This window comes from Bactrocera oleae, chromosome 4 (assembly GCF_042242935.1).
Source record: "Bactrocera oleae isolate idBacOlea1 chromosome 4, idBacOlea1, whole genome shotgun sequence".
Lineage (NCBI taxonomy): Eukaryota > Metazoa > Arthropoda > Insecta > Diptera > Tephritidae > Bactrocera > Bactrocera oleae.
This window is the reverse complement of record NC_091538.1, coordinates 52,113,336-52,131,969: the sequence shown is the minus strand read 5'-3', so window position 1 is coordinate 52,131,969 and position 18,634 is coordinate 52,113,336. Positions and strand designations below refer to the sequence as shown.

The following is an 18,634-nucleotide window of genomic DNA, read 5'->3' as shown; positions in this document are numbered from 1 at the left end:
ACTCCTACTAGAGTTCTTATATCATTCCATTTGAATTTTAACAGTCGGCATGTGCGACTCATATTCCATTCATACCATGTTTGCCTGCATTTATGTTACTGCCATTTATCTGATCTGTGAAAGTCTTACCAAATAAAAAGAGAAACTACCAGATTTTGGACATTCATCTGTCTAAAAATAAAGTAATCAGTGGTTTTAGAAACGATTTCATTGTAATTTCAGATTTTCTTCGAGCAAAAGCAATGTTTATTGCTAATCTTACCATAAACTACAACATTTTCCCACCTTTCTGGAAATTTGTGGATTCTATTTCAGTATAATTACGCTGGCTTGGCGGCCAATAATGAATCAAGCTAATTTTTGATACCTTGTTCTGATGTGAACCGTATTCCGGTGAAGGCATTCTGCATCGACCCGAACAAAAGATAATTAGAAGCAGCAAGGTCTAGGCTATAAGAAGAGTGAAATAAAGCTTCCCAGCTGTTGTTTTCCTAATAGTTAACCGGTATTGCAACATGAGGCCGAGCGTTGCATGGCGTAAAATTATTGTCCATTAATGGTTTCAGACGGTCTTAGAAGCTCATAATACAGACGGCCATTTGATTCCACCAAATGCAGCACATAACCTTGGTGTCATGTATGTATATTCGGCTTTGCTGGTGATTTGGCTGGATGGACAGATTTCTCTTAAGAATTTTTGGGTTTCGGGTTATCGTAGTGGATCCACTTTTCATCGACTTCTTTTTGTAGCGTTTAAGCAGCATTTCTGACATTCACAATCGCCTTTCAAACTCGTTTGTCTTCACTGTATGTATATGAAAACAAATTTCCTTACTTTGGAATATATTCGGCTGCTTTTAAATGTTTTGAAATGGTTGCTTGAGTGACTCCCAAGGATTCTGCGAGTTCTTATAGGGTTAGATATAGGGCTATATATATATATATGTAACTATATGATATGATCAAGATGACAAGACTAGTTAAAATCCGTTTGGCTGTCTGTTCGGCCATCCGTCTGTCCGTCCGTGCAAGCTGCAACGTGAGTAAAAATTGAGTTATCGTAATGAAACACGTGTACATGTGTTCCTTGGCAAAAAAGAAAGGACAAGTTCGTAGATGGGCATATTCGGACCACTGGGCATATTCGGACCACTGACCATAAAATGCCATAAATATGCACAAAATAATATATAAAACTGTAATTTGGTACATTTATAGGATTCGGTATCAAATTTGGACGACATTTAGGATCACCCATATAACTGATATTCAGGATTTTGAAACGTCCAGCTGACTTTACTCCATGCAAGTATATATGTATGTTATGTTTATATTCATCTATTTATAAAATTGCTTGAAAATTAGTTCTCAAGTATACCTCAGCAATGTCAAAATTAATGACAACAGCCCATTTCTCTGTCCCCAATATATTCTATATGATGATTTCCGACTTTCCACCTGACTTCTAACCGTTTAGGTTAGTTTTCTGAAAAGTTATAAACTTATATTAATGGTTTGGTGCTCAATATAAATGAAATGGTATTGGTTTAAACCTCATATCTCCAATATAATGAATTCCGACCCATTTTCAGGCACAAAGTTCGACATATTTGGGTGAAAAAAATTATTGTTGTTTACGTTTTTAGTTATATCTATGGCAATATATTAAAGAAGCTAAGTCCACTTACGCTAATTTGAGTTATTCTGCTCAGCTCATTCGAGACTCGATGTTGTACTACTTGTATATCTCGAAGGAAGTGTAGGCACCCAAAGCTTCATAATTTAATGACGAGAATAGAAATTAAGTTTATGACCAGATTTTACTGGGAATCAATACACTTGCCAAGCTCGACTTACGCTCTTTTGACACTTATATATCATAACAATTGAAAAGCTTCTGTTTACAGGGAATTTCGCCTCCGCTATATTAATTGCAGCACTTAGAGTTGATTACAATACAATTGAATGTGAATAAAGTAGATATGATAAATAAATTAAATGCACTCCAAAACTTAAATGACCACGCGGGAACAAATACACGAATTCGCTACGCAGCTGTTAATGGTGCATACGAAGTGACGAATACGTTTCTCACACATAATTAATTTAATTAAAATATACAATGAGCGAAGCTGTGACTAACTCAACGCTTAACTGTAAACGAGTACTTGCACATTTACCATAAATCCTTAGGAGTTATTCCATTTAAGTCTTTGAAGTGTGGAGGGAATTAATCATTATCAATTAATTACAAAACTTAAGCTCAATTGCATTAACACACACATACAGATGTTTATTTTTAACTGCACTTTTAAGTAACGTTATTATATTTTAATACCATGAAATGAAATAATCACCGCGAATGGTCAGTCACATTGTGAGGCGAATGAGTGAGAGCACAACACCTGCTGGGAAAAACATTCATTAGCAAAATGAAACAAGAAAAAACGTTAACTTCGGTTTCGCCGAAGCTATAATACCCTACACAAATACAAAGGCCCCTTACAAGAACTTGATTCCGAACATTCAATATGTATGGCAGCTATATGCTATAGTCATCCGATCTAAATAATTTCTTCGGAGATTACATTGTTACCTCAAATAATAATCCATGCCAAATTTCATGAAGATACCTCGTCAAATGAAAGAGTTTTCCATACAAACACTTGATTTCGATTGTTCAGTTTGTATTGCAGCTATATGCTATAGTGGTCCGATATCGGCCGTTCCAACAAATGAGCAGCTTCTTTATTAGAAAAGGACAGGTGCAAAATTTCAGATCAATATCTCAAAAACTGGGGGACTAGTTCGCGTATATACAGACGGACAGATGGACGAGCAGACAGACGGACATGGCTAAATCAACTCAACTCGTCACGGCGATCATTTATGTAATATATATACTTTATATGGTCTCCGACGTTTCCTTCTGGGTGTTACAAACTTCGTGGCAAAATTAATATACCCTGTTGAGGGTATAAAAATATAATGCAGGGTTGACTAGTATTACATAAATAACTAAAATCTCCTGCGTTCTACTCTAGGCCAAAAGAATATTGCAGTTGAATCTCCGAAACTCGGCCTCATCTGAATCGAATTTGATGATGAAGTAGCTTGCTGTTATTTCTAGTGAGAACTACAGTGATCAGACAGCCCAAGGCTAAGATTGACGGAGAGTTTCTTACAGAAAGTTCCCCTGCAACCTTCCTCCTTGCTTCGACGCCTCCCAATCCGCTGCGAGTAGCCTCTGCGACGCAGTGAATCGAGTTTAATTAAGATTACTTGATACAGAAAAAAAACCGTTTGTGCAGATCTTACTGCCTTGAGATACAGACAAACGGACAGACGGATATGCCTATTTCGACTCAGCGCATCAAGTTGAATATTTATATATTGTATATACTTTATAGGGTCTCCTACATTCCCTTCAGGGCCCTGTTCAGGGTATATTTGGGTACACACAATTTATGAATACTTTTAGGATTTATTATATATTCTCACCTCTCACTCAATTCAAAATTAAGGATGAAGAAGCACCGAAAATGGCTTCAAGACCTCGGTCAACTACAAATACCCGAATTTCTCGAATATTCAGAGAGTAAGATTTGCGATGGAAAATTATTTTTCACTTATTTGTTTACTTACTGGAAGCAGATCATACTTTGAATAAGGTAGCAAGTGTCTATAGAAAACCAGTTAAGCTATATTCACTCACTTGTTAGAGTGTATTCTTACTAGAATTTTTTCGAGTTCTAAATATCGTTTGTATATAATACGTTTTATATAGGTAAGAAAGTTTTTCCCTACACGGCTGCTGCTTAATTAGTTGAACGCGCGGGCGTATGAGTAATTTTTCATATGCAAATTGAATCATTAATTTATGCACGTTCACAAGCTGTTGAGCGCAGCGGAAGCAACAATTAGCGCGAATGCCATTGATTATATGCTTTAATTTATTTTTTATATATTGTAGTATTTCTGTATTCATTAAATGCTTATTTGCCTTCGTTTGTTTCCTCGTGCCGGTAAATTGTTTGTGTTTTTCGCAATACTTGCGAAGTAAGTGAGCTTAACGAGCGATCACCTTTCGTGTATTTACGGAAATATGAATAACTGATTGTTTTTTTATGCTAAGAAGAAGAAGAAACAGCAATTCATCAATTTATCAGAGATTTGTTTTGTACTTTGTATTTGTTTTTTCAGTTTTGGTTGATATGCAGCGGTAATTAATCATAATTGGGATTAAATTTCTCTCGCTTGGAGCAGAGGCCTGGATATTTCGGATTGGGGCCGGTTTCGCATTCCGATGCGGGTTCGCCCACACGATAAACAGGCGTTTCCAGTGCATACTTGCTGGCATAATTGCAAGCGGTATTGTAGATGTAGAGGAACGGGTAGGTGGGGTGTGTGTAGCGCGACATCGCACAGCCGACATGCGTGTTGCGATCGATCATCATTTCCGCAAAGTGACCATACTTCTCACTGCAATCGAATTTCATGTCATTTTATACAAATATACATTTAATTAAATAAATTTTTTGACTCACAAATTCGATGAAACGCGGAAGGATCTGATGTAATTGCTATCGATAAGTGGATATTCACCGAACCACAAACCCATTGACATTGCTATTATATCGGTTACACTGGCTTCCAAGTCGCGTCGCCGATCGACGCCGGAAAGATTTTGTCCCACAGTTGGAAAACGGTAAGAGTTATTGCAGTCATCATGCTCCACATAGCACATTTTTATGTTCAACGACGCAAGATAGGCGAGTTCTTCGTCCCACACCATAGTTGCCATGCGCGCAGCTGGATAATAACCGGGCAGTTGGCCGAGCGCTACGAAATTGCGTCGCTTATTGTGTTCGTGCAGTATGTGTTCACGATATGAACGCAGATCGTAGAGTAGAGCGTCTTTGGGACAATTTTCGCCAAAACGCTAAAATGAGTGAAAGTAATGAATGTTTAAAAAATGCGCACATTTGAAATTTTTACCATGAGAGAAAAAGTATTTATGTTGTTGTTGCTACCGTTGTTATACTTCTTACTGAGAGCTAAGGTCTTGCTAAGAGGTTCATTGGATATATTCTTTTATATAGAATACTTTCTTTGTACCCTGAACAGAGTATATAAGGTTTACCACTCATTAAACTATATCGTAGACTCTATAAAGTATATATTTACGCATACAAATGATCAGCGAGACAAGCTGAGTTGATTTAGCCATATCATCTGTACGTCTGTTTGTCTGTATATACGCAAACTAGCCCCTCAGTTATTGATGTATTGATTGAAATTGATTGAAAACGTCCTTCTCTTTTCAAGAAACTTCACTGCCGATATCGGACCACTATAGTATATATTTAAAATAAATTCCTTCTATGGAAAATTTATTTTATGACAAGTTGTCTTCACGATATTCCAATATATTATTCAGATCGGATCACTGCAGCTTATAACTGCCATTCAAACTGATTGATCAAAATCAAGATAGAATCAAGATCGTCATAACGTATTTTTTTTTCATATTAAAGAACCCTAACTCGACTTGAATGATACAACCCGTTAGCCGGATACTTTTTTTCTGTGTTGGTATGAAAGCAGTACATCTGAAGTTAACGTGTTTCATGTTTTATTTTAGGATGATGGATATACAATGATTGTTTCAGCGCCTTAAATTGATCTCAATGACGACGAAGTAGAATTCTAGAAGTCTCTATAAAAGCTAGTTAATACATATATCACATGAGTGGCTATCTGACGACGTAAATAGGCCTTTAGAAGACCCACGGCGAAACCACCGTTACTAATGCTCCCTCACTCTATTGTCTCCTCCCTAAACCACCCCGTGCTTCTGATGAAGTTCATCATTACGAAAAGTTTTATACTCCGAAACGTCGTCAAGAAACCCTCGACCGATAATTGATATTATTTTCCTATAGAAAGCCTTGCATTCGCATATAAGATGTTTTATAGTCTGCTTTTCTCCTACTTCCTGACAGCTTATATAATAGTCATTATATGGTGTTCCAAGTCTGCTGGCATGTATGGCAATTAGACAGTGACCTGTTAGCACTTCTAGAGTTCTTACTCGTATGTCATTCCTTTTGAATTTCAATAGTCGGCGATGCGGCCAATATTCCATTCATGTCACGTTTGTCTGCTTGTTAAGCAACTGGGAGTGACTCCTCCGAGACTCAGCTATATTTATAAAATGTTTGTCCACTAAATATCTACAAGTCGCCAGAGGCATATACAATAAATTTCCTCATTTAGGAAATCTAATTATAGGATGGTGCCTGTTCTAGGTTTATCGTGAAATAGGGTGTTAGATTCATTAAGGCATTATATCACTATCTTCGATGAAACCCTATGAGACTTAAGTGATTTTAACACCGCTTGGCTATCTGGAGATATATATATATATCTAGTTGTGAGCACACTTATTGTCAAAACAAGAAAACTTTCTTTAATTGCTGTGATCTCCGCTTGGAAGTCGCAGCAGTGGTCTGGCCAGACGGAAGGCGATTTTTGTTTCTAATTTTACTGCACCACCTCCCACCGATTATCTAATTTGGACCCATCCGGATAAATGCTTATCCCTGTGTCCCCACTCACCTCGCCCCTTACCCACTCTTCTCTGTAACGGTAGGCAAGATTCGGTATGTTTTATAAACCTTTTGTTTCTTCTTTTTCGGAGAGTGTCTATTGTCCTTTTTCCAACGCAATATTTTCGAAACCACTTTCTAAATCACTTTTTTAACACTTATCATTGTTGTACTTACGCCATTGTGATCGCACGCCACATGCCACTTGCCATTCGGACACAGCGACGGGTCGCACCAGTCCAATTTTCGCTGTCCATAGGAAGAAACCGAAGAGATTGCCAGAAGTAATAAGCCAAAGTAAAGCAAATTTGTAGATAGCGAAAACATTGTGAAAAATGAGAATGAAAGTGCAAGTGTAATACTGAAGGTGATATCTGGTGACTTATTGATCGGAATTCGCGCGCTGCTTTGACATTTATACTCGAATAAGTAAAGTGATATCGAAAAGTGCGAATGCGTTTGGACCGCTAATGATATTTATGACTCTGAGCTGTAAGGTTTGTTTGTTTGTTCATTGTTGTTGTTAAAATTTTTTGTTTGATCTTCATTCGAAAACCTGCCATGTTGTTGGTATTGCGTCATGACATATACATACGCAAGCGCAAGGCAAAAAATTCTTTCTCAAAATGCAACGATTGGCTTGGCAACAGAAAATCAACACACATACTTACACACATTTTCACTTCTCCTGTGTGCTCACGTGTTTATGGCAGGTGAGCGCTTTTTTTTCAAAATTTATACTCATTAGAATATACGTAAACAATTTTTGCATCCTTTTTTTCTCAAATTTTCTCTGCTTATTGAGCAACCGAAAAAGACCTTTAGCCCTGTTTAACAGATTTTTGATTTCTTCATCACATCAAATGTTATTTTTTTGACGTTGTTACCCTTTAAACACGCTTATTTTTATTGTTATATGCATTGCTGTTGCTCTTTTTTGTTGAAAATAAACAGGTTTTTCTTATTACTCCGCAAACGCAATCAGTCAAATCGATAATAGTGACAGCATTTCCTCAATGCAAGTGTGTGATTGGTAATTAACCGTTGTTGACCAGATTATTAAAATTAGCACATCTGTTCTTGATCGCCTTATAGTAGTTGTAAATACATGTGTGCTGACATAAACACTGTGAGAAACGGGGAAGCATTTTCAAACATTTTCTGCCCATACAAATTGCTTAACAGTTCATATAATATATTTGAAACCTTAAAGTTGGACAACTAAATCATACTTTCAAATTGCTAAGGTGGTATTAGCATTCTTTTAAATAGATTGGTCTATCGCAATATCGTTTTAAAAAATTTTATAAAAGTTAGGTTATGATGATTTTGAGGCTGATTCTTGAACGGCAGATCCACAGCCAATCATAATCATGTCTGCTTTGAAACCATAAAATTCAGTTTAATTATACCGCCATATAACGAGAACTTGAATCCATAAGCTACTGAATGACTAGAGGAGTGTGATCCAAGTTGTTTCATACTCCGCGAGACCTAAAAGATATTTTGAAATAGTTCTACCTCACCATATTCCTCTTTTACTTTTGCTAATAGGAATATAAATAATCAGAGCCCAAGGAGAGAGACTCACCTTACTAAGCACAGGAAGACCTTTTGCGATTAATTCTGGACGAGAAGAATATTGAGATCATGAGGCTCAGCCAACGACAACGGCACTCTCACCCGCTCTCAGTCTTGTGAGAATTTTTAAATTACCTTACAGTTACGTTTCTGCTACGGCCAGGCATCATATATGCATATAAGTGTTGATGAAGTGTTCCTGATACTAAATTCAAAAATCAACCTTGCCCCTGAGCTGCAAACCAAACGTAACAGGCCAACATCCTCCTATGTATATCTAAAAGAGTGACCATTTCTTCGAGAAGTCCCCAAAATAACATTTTGTCTTCAACTAAACAATTATTAGTTGGACAGATGTTTCGTAAGATATCTAATAGCTGCATCTTCTTCTTTCTATACCGTTAATTTGTTACCATAATCTCGGCTGAAATTGGAACGCACGAAGCTGCAATGAAGTAAATTTTAAAGTAAAGTTTCATAAGCTTCTCGAACTAATAAGCTCATATTAATCTACAATAATATTAAATAAACCCTGCTACCCTTAAAAATATACCAACAACAAATAATTATTTGCCGATACAAACCAGTTTCACGAATAATTATATTTAATTGGCCTAATAAAAAACAAAATTGTATAAACTTGGAAGATGGTGATAACTTTGCGCTGAAACTCAAAATAAAATATTTATTATTTGTGGTTTAAATAAATATTTTTATTGCTTAATGTGTGCATCCAACACAATATTATTGGATTTATATATGCAGGCGCTTTAATCCTCCTTGTTTGTAGCCTTTACTGCTACTACACTGAACACGAAGTGATCTTTGGCTTGGTTTTTAACACCCAAAAGAAAACTTCGGAGATCTATGAAGTATATGCATATGTAGTATATACTAAAATGATCACCGTGAGATGCTGTCGATTGGCACGGACATGGCTATCCATCTGTCCGTTTGTATGCCTGCATAAACGCGAACTAGTCCTAGTCCTTCAGTTCCGTTTCCATAACAGTCGGGTCTACATAACCGGAACGGATCCGGATTTTTTCCGTACAAGGACTGTCAACTCGACAAAATTCTGCCGCTACAACAACAGTCCTTCAGTTTTTGGGGTATCGAACTTAATTTTTGCACACGTTTTTTTCTCCCCAAAGAAATTGTCCATTTATCGAAACCGCCTATATCGACTACTGTGCAACAGAAGTACACGGTTTTTCTTGTTTTTTTCTGATTTGAAACTTATTCGACGAGATACCATGTACATTTAATTACAAAAGTAGAAGTACGAGAGCAAAAACTAGTATGTAAATAAGTAAATATTTATTAAGAGTACAAACGACGTTCCAAAATATTCGAAAATAACAAGCAAAATAATTAATTATTATATATTTATTGAAAGCGCGGTTACAATTTCTGATCAATACTAACAGTAGAAATCATAAATATAAGAGCAGTTTGATAAGTCAGTGATCTTTTGAAAGAACGAACGTAACTTTTTTCGCCAAAAAAGTGAGCGGTAGGGAGCTCACCTACTTGGGTATGATGTTGGCAGCTCCCACGATCTCTATCCAAATCGATGAGGAAATTTTTGGTGCTTAAATATAGATTTGTAGTAAACCTCTTGAAGTCTTCGGGAAATTGGAAAAAACTAGAAGACTCCGAATGTTAAATAATTAATTCTTCTGTTGCCAAAAGATCAATACCCGGTCAAATTCTGTGGAGGTCGAGACGCAATCTTGAATTCCACCAACACTAGTGTGACAGTCCTCAGCATGCTTATTTCAACGTTACTCAGTTCTATACACTAACGAAAGCCAAGTGACTCACCATTTGAACTTTTTGATGTCCACAAAAAAAAGAACAATTCACACTGCATTTTAAATTGTAACCGCAGCAAACACTTTAAGAGCAGACCAATTCGGATCGGAGGTCCTTACCAGCGTAGGCCTTATAAATCTACTGAACTATCATGGTTACAGAAAAGTCTTTTCCGCAGCCAAAAAGCTTCTGAAGTTCGACCTAATGTGTCAACAAAGTAATTAGAACCTAACACACGTTGTTTAAGGTGTTTCAATTTTATTCCAGATAGTATATGGATGGGACAAAAGAGAGAAAAGTTTCAAGATGATCCCATTCGATTTCTTTCAAATAACCTCGACATATATAGATATATCTTTAATATATTTTTTTAACACTGACTCATCAAACTCTGCTCATAAAAAGAATAAAAACGCAGCCGTAAGCTCTCTACCACCAAATACCCAAATCACTGAATAACTCTTCTGACGTAGGCAACTCATAATTTTCATTTACCCATTCGGAATTCTCACCCGACTTATTCTGTTGATTACCATACTCCTTTTTATAGCCAACTTTGCGTAAATCATCCTCATCTTCTTCTTCATCATCCTCTACCGCCTCCAGTGTGCTACGTCTTACCATACGGATTTTAGTTAAACCCTGTTCGCTGGGCAGTACTTCAAGCAATTCACTAAGTCCACTGATATCCATTTCTTTCGTCTGTGCGCGTTCATCTACCGCAGATGTCGCGGTTTTGTCGGCGGTCGCTTCTTCCGCAGTAGCAATGCGTTGTATGCGTTCCAATATGGAGAGTATGTGGCGTCTAAATCGATTATAATCGAAATTTTCATGCGTCACATTGGTTTCGATAGCATTTATGCCCTCACTATTCTTCACACGATTTAGGGGACCATAATGATAGAGCATATCGATGCCGGGCGACATTGATTCCTCCCAACTCTTGCAGAGGAAATGATTACATAAAAAGTATAGAAGGTTTTTTGATGTTAGGATATTATATAAGTAATCTAGATTAAATTACCAGCTCCGTCCAATCTTCGATCGGCGTGCAAAGCACTGAACAAATAACATTCACTAATTTCTCCTCCATGCGTAGTGCGCCAATAAGAGAGGTGGCAACAAAAATGGCGCAAGTTAGATCACAACGTTGACTGAAAAGGAACGAAAATTTTTGAAATTGGTAACTTATAATAAGAAGAAAAACGGAGAACGTAAAAAGCAAAGCTAACAAGAGAGGACTGCGAAGAACTAACACAATTTTACGACTATTGTGCTAAATATGTTTATAATCACATCACATGAATACCAATCTAGTCTTCCATTTAAAGGCTGAGTTAAGGAAAATACCGGATTAAAGAATACACTCTTATTAAGTAGATTTAAAGTATAAATTTGGTTTAACACAGCTGACCATGTTTCAGATCACTATTAACATAGTCATAACACTAACTTCGGTCCAAGTATATAAAAGTTCTTACTGGATCGCTTACAAAAATCGGATCAATTATATATTTTTCTCTTACATTACTTTTTTATTTCATTAAAGACTCTAAGAAACTCGTTCTACTCACATCTTTTCTAACTTTCGTATTTCCATTAGCTTATCACCTTCCGCAATCAGATGATCGTAGTTCTCCTCTATTTGCATAACCAAAGTTTCCTTAGATTCATCTTCAGGCTGATCTTGCAGCTTACGTTGCAATGTCTTAAATTGTTGCAACAAATTATCAAGTTCCAGCTATAAATGAAAAAAAGTGGAGCGTAAAGTCATAAAGATACCGTAGAAAACTTAAGAACAGCTTTAGGCACGTTTTACGGACACTTAAAAATCTTCGTTGAAAAATTACCGTTTGTTTGTGTATATTCTCTTGCGTCTCACGATGCAGATCAATTTTACTTAAAATTGCATGAATGGGCAGCACTGGATTGGCCATTATCGTTTTCACTCTGGTATTTATGGCATTTTTTACACGCTTTCCTTTCGAAGGTATGGACTCTTGGGCATGCTCCAAAGCCACTCGCATTATGCGTTCCAATATAATTGGCAATGTTTCCAAAGTATCTGATTGTATTCTGCAGAAGAATGGCGATTAGCAAGTAAATATGTAGATCTTAAAAATTCAACCAGCAAACTCACCTTATACGATTCGAGTTCTTTGCTAGAACAATAGTCACAACCTCTTCACATTTCTCATCACCAGGGCAGAGCAGTAGCAGACCCAGCGCATGAGATTCGCTTTCCCCAGTTACGAACTCAGGAAAGAATGTAAATAATTTGGGTGTCAATGACTTCGACATAATATTATAGGTTAGTTTTATCCCAGCGGACTTCTGCGGCTGGCGCATTTTGTAAAACATGCTCAACGGTAAATAAGCGGACTGTTGCAAGACGCGTGGTATGCCCTAAGAAAGAGAGAGTTAAAATATTAAAATCCATAATAACTTAAAACTAATACAGTTACGCACTTTAACACTAATGAAAGAAATTATCACGTCTACACGCGCTGTATGCACATGCAACAAGTCATCCACATAGAACTCCAAATCCAACGTCTCCACCTGACCGGACGTCATGTCCACATAGGTAAGCGTATCCTGACTACAACGTATACCCTCGGCTGTGTTAAAAACAACTTGTAACTCAGCCAATTCAATCTTGCATCTCAACTTTAGTATGCCCGTACAGGCGGGCAGCTCCTTGACAGCCACATGTGCTGGTACGTCTAATAGCAGTACGTCTGCATCTTCACTAGTTTCAGCGTTGATGGTAAATTGTATGCGCACATCTTCCTCGGCACGTTTGTCTATATCTGCCATGTCTGTCACATCGACCGCCGCTTTGATTTCTTCCTCCAACTGTTGCAACTCCTTGTGCGCCTCTGTAAAACTCAGATCTTCCATATTGACCGATGGTACTTTGAAGACAAATGGCTCGGAGCCGAGATAGCCAATACGCAATTGGCCTGTGGAACCGAGTGCAACTATACCGCCAGGTAATCCATACAAATTGGAACGTTGTATTGCAACGGGTGGATCGTCCTTGTATTGAGCAGCCCAAATGATGTTAGCACCTTCGTAAATGAAGAGTTTCCCCGTGTCGGAAGCGATAGCGGTGATTAAGCGTGCGCCGGGCTCTTTGAGACGACAAGAATTAACATAATATATGGTAAATATTGTTTAATTTGAGTAATGAATACTATAGAGTGCATATATTATTAGTAATTTTATCCGATGAGATGGCCGTACTGTCAATACGGTAAAACCAAGTTGCTAGCCTATGTATATATGTAGACATACAAGTATATGGATATTTATTTCTTTGGTAATCATCATTCTATAAAATGGAAGATCAATGACGGTCAACTCTTTTAGTTAATTTCATTGACGCAATATCTAACTTAATCTAACTGTTCTACATACTTAACAGCTGTCGATCTTACGATCCCATTTGTGAACCTATTGATAAGGTACTCCTTAAATACAGCTTTTCAACATAAAAGTTCATAAGAGCAAATGTCCGTAACGTAGACTAACGAGAAGACCTTCTATTTTACAGGTAGGATCAAAGACACTCATGACTCTAAAGATGACGTGGTTCATTAGAGTCTTTAAATCTTCTAAAAAAGTAGATTTCTCAAAAATCTTAATGATTTCCAGTCCTATCATTGTTATAATTCCAAAGCAACAAAAATTCTATAAAAAATTCTTCTTTTCTACATTTAGTGGTGTAGCATGAGAGTCTAGTTTTGAAAAAGTCCGACAGAACTCATAAGGATATATTCGCTTGAATAGTCGAGTACATTTTGGGTGAAGATTAGTACCCGCAGCCAGTTACCTGATATATACATATGTATGTATACTTTAAATCTGAACTGGGAGCACATTCCTAAACTGTCGGTCGCCTACTGAAGTTTCAGACATATTAATCGAACCTAAAGTCTATCTACTGCGTAAAGCAGTTAAAATTTTCTCTGCTATTTCGTCCCTTACATGTTATAATACACATTAATCCTTGAAAAAGTTAAAACAATTTCAAAATAGTATATTACCCCAGTAATAGCCGACTACAAACGAGTAAAAGCAGCTTGGTGTATAATCCAGCTTCAGTATGAAGTCCACAAGACCATCATCGGTTAAAGAAATGAAATTGCGCTCGCCCAAAACCATAATCGAAGCGGAGTTGCTTTAAAATTAAAAATATAATAATACAAAATTATATATTGTAGTAAAATAGGGAGCACCGTTACAATTACTTACGACTTCGCCTGGATCACACACATATCCACAATACCTTCACCAATACACACCGACCACGACGGCTTGAACTCAGAACGATTGAGCGAGGAGTGAGAAAGATCTTGATAGCTGTGGAATGAGATTTCTGAAGAGAGTAAATACAAAAACTTAACTCATATTTATACAGTTATATGTACTTACGTGAAGCACTCTAAATTCCAACCCGCTGTAAAACGAAAAAAACTATCGGTGCGTTCGCAATAGACCACCGGTACTGGCAGCGCACGATTGCCCGGTAGTTGGCACTCATACAAAATGCCATCCTGTTCGTGAAAGGTCAACGTGCCATCCAAGTGGGTAATGCAGAAGAACTCACGTCCTTTGACGCGCCCAAATGAGCCCTTCGTTAAAGCCAAAGCGCCACGCTTCAGTTTATAGTCGGCTAAGGATTGCAGACGCAATTGTGCGCCATGTTCGGCGACACCACCAATAGCGTTTAACTTGTATATGACCACCGAACGTGGATGCAGCACAGCGAGTTGATTCTGCTTCTCATCGGCCATTTGACCACTGAATAAACAAGGGAGCGCATAAAACAGCCGAATCTCAAACGACTTTTCAATGCGACGAAACTCACCCACTGAAACGTCCCGCATATATGCCCAATATGGGCTGCTTCAGATTCACCTCCAACAACAAATCCGTCGGTCTAAAGGCATTGCCATCTTCTATGCGCCGATTTTGTTCCAAACGCGGATTGAAAATGCTCAAATTACCGCTATGCGAACCGACCACCACATAATCCTTTTCATTGTCATCGAGTCCAAAGCGGGCGCACAGCAAACTGGCCACATCGTAGTTCTCCTCCAGATCGGAGCACTGTGTGTGCCACCAGTTGCAAACGTTGAAGAGCGACATGACGTGCAATGGCTTTGCATAACGCGTTGTGAACTGACACAGCTGTTCGCGTGGAAGTGCTGAGCTGGTGAAAATTTCTTGCAGTTGTTGATTTGTTTACGTCGTCGGGGGTGTGTTGCTATAGCAAACTGACGTCAGCTGTAGGAGTTAAAAGCGACCGGCATTTATATGCTAATCTGGTTTAAGGGATGATGTGTCGTAGGCAACAAAAGTATAAATATTGCATAAATATTATTTTAATTACTACGTTGTAGTACTCTTTAAATATATTTCGAAGGAGGTTTATAAATACATCTCTTAGAATCGCATATCTTCTCAAAAGCGTTCCACGACGAAAGGTATGCAGAAGTATCACTGTGGTCTTGATGATATTTTATCAAGCGATGCTTTACGTGCTGCTGTTCAGATGAGGTCAAAATCGAACCTTTCAAAGCAAATCTGGGATATTTCTGGATTTCTTCTTCCACTGGCTTTATCGAATTCTCAAAAGAAATGTTGCAAAGGTCGGAGTGTTAGAGAGTCATTTGTATAACTTATATACCATTCTTTTGACCACAAGATCATTGTTCTTTTGGGATTTATAGATCAAAACAAAAAAGTCAATATCTCTCCGATCGACAGTATGTAAACAGAAATATTATGTTATATAACATCTAAACAAATAGTGTAGACTCGAAGATATCCGAAATCTTTGGCAGTAAACATATAAAAAACATCCTTCAAGACTGTTAGTTGCAGGTCATCAGATAGTTTAGATCCTTTAAGTTTCAGGCAGATTATTTCAATGACTAAACCTATGAGAAACCTCTAGGTCGTTTAAATAAACGGTACCAGCGGGCATCTGCCAATTCGGAAGCATATTACATAGATCAACACAACCTACTAATTCTCATGGACTACATAACGGAACTCTATCTAGCATTGCTAAGTACCAAGACTGCTCTATGCGTGGCTGATTAGCCTACCAGACTAACCTAACCTAACTTTTTCTTTCTTTCCACGTTGTTTGATGTAAACAATCTTCAAGTCGAATTAAGTTTACTTATAAAGGAAAAAAAAGATTTTTTATGAAGATCTTTATCGTAATTTTGATCGAGCTATATGCTATAGTGACTTAATCTCAATCTTCTGAGATTGCAGCAATGGCTCAGACAATAAAAAGGTTTTTCAAACAGGGACTCGATTTTGATCGTTCAGTTTGTATGGCGGCTATATGGCATAGTGGTCCGATATGGGAGCAGCTTCTTGGTGAGAAAAGGACGTATGCAAAATTTTAGATCGATATCTCAATAACTGAGGGACTACTACGCGTATATATAGACGACCATGGTTAAAAGTCCAATTCCTAAAACAACCGGTTCTACGTTACCGGAATTGACCCGGATTTTATCCGGCCAAGGGCTGTTATTTCGGCGATCTAACCCTGTTTGGATCGGTAAGATCTATGTTAAGTTTGTCGTCATTGGAGCAACGCCTAGCAGCAGGGTGGCTCCGTATCCTCCTGACCCGTGCTGGCATCGAGTCCAACCCGGACCCCGAGAAATTTTACTGCTGCGTTTGCGCTAGAAGGCTCCATCCAAACTCCACCTCGGTTAGGTGCAATACATGCAATGGATGGAGCCATCTTAAGACCTGCTCAGGCCTTAAGACACACAGGGAGTGGACCACGAGTTACGTGGCCCCATGCTGTCAACGCAATACTGCGACATCTGCCTCAACGGCTGTGCAACCTGCACTTTGTTCGCGCACTGCGCCGCCACTCCAGTCGAGTGGCCAAGATAGGACCTCCACAGCCCTAAGGAGCTCACACAGACAACATAACTCCCAGTCTGACCAACAAACACTCTTTCAAATTGCGCAACCAAATAAAAAATTATATTTATTTTTTGTTAAAGAGTTCTTTTATATTTATGCATTTAATTTAATTTTGTTTAAGTATAATTATGTACGGTTACCACATTATTGTATTTGTATGATAACATTTGCTTAAAATGTATTTTATTTTATGCTTTGTTTTATTTATTTATTTTTTTTTTAAATTTAAAAATATTTGCTTAAAATTATAATTACAGTGAAGAGTACACGAAAGTAGAAGTACATGAGCGGTTTAGTTTTTGTTTTAATTATAAAAAAAATATATATATATTTATTAATCGTAAAATATGGAAACATATGTGTGTGTGTGTGATTAGTTTGTGGATAATTAACGAGCTAAATTTAAAAAAACAAAAAACTATGCGTTTTGCATATTTATTTACCATTTGATTACACATACAACTATTATTTATTTATATATATATATATATTATGTATATCTGAATATTTCTTATATTTTTTTCTGTTCAATATTTATGCAGTTGAATTAGAAATCTCTAGAACTAAACATAATCTTTACGAATATAATACTCTTGGACTTTTCGGAGCAATTGTAAAGCACTTTCACAATCGACACTATTTTCCACACATTTTCCTTTTTGTTTTTGCATATTATTGTTTTTGTTTACTCCTTTTCACTGCGTATTTGCATGATCTTCTTTTTCACCAACGTGCGTACTTGTTGCGCCGTCGATTGCTGCACAGTTTGTTGTTGTTGTTGCTGTTGGCTGCCACCAGCACCACCACCTCCACCACTAGAGGTCGCTATCGTTTGTGTTATGGTCATCACTTCACCTTGCCCCGCACCCGATGAGTTCGCTATGCTGGATGTGCTCATACCTTGTTGTTGTTGTTGCTGTTGTATGCTTTGTTGTTGTACTACAGCCACCAAATTGCCACCGGCCGTTTGTAGTCGCACCGGACTGGCATTTTGTCGCTGGCCTTGCTGTGCAGCCACTTGTTGTTGTATTAAATGTATTGTCTGTTGCGTCTGCGATTGATTGCCACCGGCCGTGCCCACCTTTATGGTGCCGGCAATGTTTTGGCCGCTGGTGACATGCGCACGCAGATTGCCGGCGGCGAGTGCTGCTTGTGCGGAAGCAGCGGAAACCACCTGTTGTAGGGCGTGAGGGAGGAAAATACATTCATTTTTTTAAATTAAATTTATATTTTAATTATTGTAATAATTATTTTTGTTGTTTTTTTTCTTTTTGTTTAGTGGCATATTATACTTTTATATCTTTTGAAGTGAAACTTCTTTAGGTGTGGCAGTAAATAACGAATTAAAACCAAAAATTTAGAAAGTTGCCACCTGCTTGAAAATTGTATGTCAAAAAAATTATATTAAGTAAAAATAGTAAGGTATAAGTATGAAACTAAAGATGTAAAAGTTGGGAAAAAAGTATTGAGCAGAGTTGCCACCTGTTTAAAAAATTTAATTTAATTTTATTTATAAGATAAACAAATTACTAAAATTTTTTCTCAAACTAGAGAAATTAAAATTTTTTTTAAAGTGTTGCCACTTGTTTGGTAAGCTTAATTCCATAAAACTAAATTTGTTGTGAAGATTTACGTTAAATAAGCTGATTATT

The 18,634-nt window shown here is 37.4% G+C and overlaps 3 protein-coding genes across 7 annotated transcripts in view; all 3 read right to left on the bottom strand.

Annotated features, from left to right (window-relative positions):
• Nucleotides 1–4,157: 4,157 nt before the first annotated feature.
• LOC106620104 (venom allergen-1) lies at nucleotides 4,158–8,121 on the bottom strand. 2 transcript variants are annotated; one of them, XM_070108305.1, is made up of 3 exons: nucleotides 7,283–8,121; nucleotides 4,548–4,942; nucleotides 4,158–4,482 (listed from the first exon to the last, which is right to left on the bottom strand). In XM_070108305.1, the coding sequence occupies exons 1-3, from the start codon at nucleotides 7,286–7,288 to the stop codon at nucleotides 4,227–4,229; spliced, it is 657 nt and encodes a 218-aa protein (XP_069964406.1). In that variant the 5' UTR covers nucleotides 7,289–8,121; the 3' UTR covers nucleotides 4,158–4,226. The 2 variants fall into 2 exon arrangements, with proteins under 2 accessions (XP_069964406.1, XP_036219008.2); XM_036363115.2 differs by lacking the exon at nucleotides 7,283–8,121 and adding an exon at nucleotides 6,789–7,235.
• A 1,445-nt stretch (nucleotides 8,122–9,566) lies between these two features.
• Nucleotides 9,567–15,209, bottom strand: BBS9 (Bardet-Biedl syndrome 9). The gene is made up of 10 exons (XM_036363114.2): nucleotides 14,887–15,209; nucleotides 14,451–14,819; nucleotides 14,271–14,378; nucleotides 14,063–14,196; nucleotides 12,480–13,147; nucleotides 12,151–12,416; nucleotides 11,861–12,086; nucleotides 11,585–11,751; nucleotides 11,035–11,164; nucleotides 9,567–10,952 (listed from the first exon to the last, which is right to left on the bottom strand). The coding sequence occupies exons 1-10, from the start codon at nucleotides 15,165–15,167 to the stop codon at nucleotides 10,440–10,442; spliced, it is 2,862 nt and encodes a 953-aa protein (XP_036219007.2). The 5' UTR covers nucleotides 15,168–15,209; the 3' UTR covers nucleotides 9,567–10,439.
• A 2,408-nt stretch (nucleotides 15,210–17,617) lies between these two features.
• The window catches only part of dom (domino helicase), a 43,365-nt gene continuing 42,348 nt past the window's right edge, over nucleotides 17,618–18,634 (bottom strand). For all 4 annotated transcript variants that reach the window (XM_070108159.1, XM_036363110.2, XM_036363107.2 and 1 more), the window contains one exon: nucleotides 17,618–18,156. In XM_070108159.1, the coding sequence (XP_069964260.1) occupies nucleotides 17,668–18,156 (489 nt within the window). In that variant the 3' untranslated portion in view covers nucleotides 17,618–17,667. The remainder of the gene's footprint in view (nucleotides 18,157–18,634) is intronic.

Excerpts from the sequence above, each read along its gene's own strand:
- LOC106620104 (XM_036363115.2), bottom strand. The coding sequence starts at position 6,938 with ATGTTTTCGCTATCTACAAATTTGCTTTACTTTGGCTTATTACTTCTG. Across the intron at positions 4,943-6,788 it reads TGGCGTGCGATCACAATGGC|CGTTTTGGCGAAAATTGTCC; the intron begins GTAAGTACAACA and ends CACTCATTTTAG. Across the intron at positions 4,483-4,547 it reads TTCCGCGTTTCATCGAATTT|TGAGAAGTATGGTCACTTTG; the intron begins GTGAGTCAAAAA and ends ATTCGATTGCAG.
- BBS9 (XM_036363114.2), bottom strand. The coding sequence starts at position 15,167 with ATGTCGCTCTTCAACGTTTGCAACTGGTGGCACACACAGTGCTCCGAT. Across the intron at positions 13,148-14,062 it reads TGTAGTCGGCTATTACTGGG|AGCCCGGCGCACGCTTAATC; the intron begins GTAATATACTAT and ends GTCGTCTCAAAG. Across the intron at positions 11,752-11,860 it reads AGAATATACACAAACAAACG|CTGGAACTTGATAATTTGTT; the intron begins GTAATTTTTCAA and ends TTTCATTTATAG.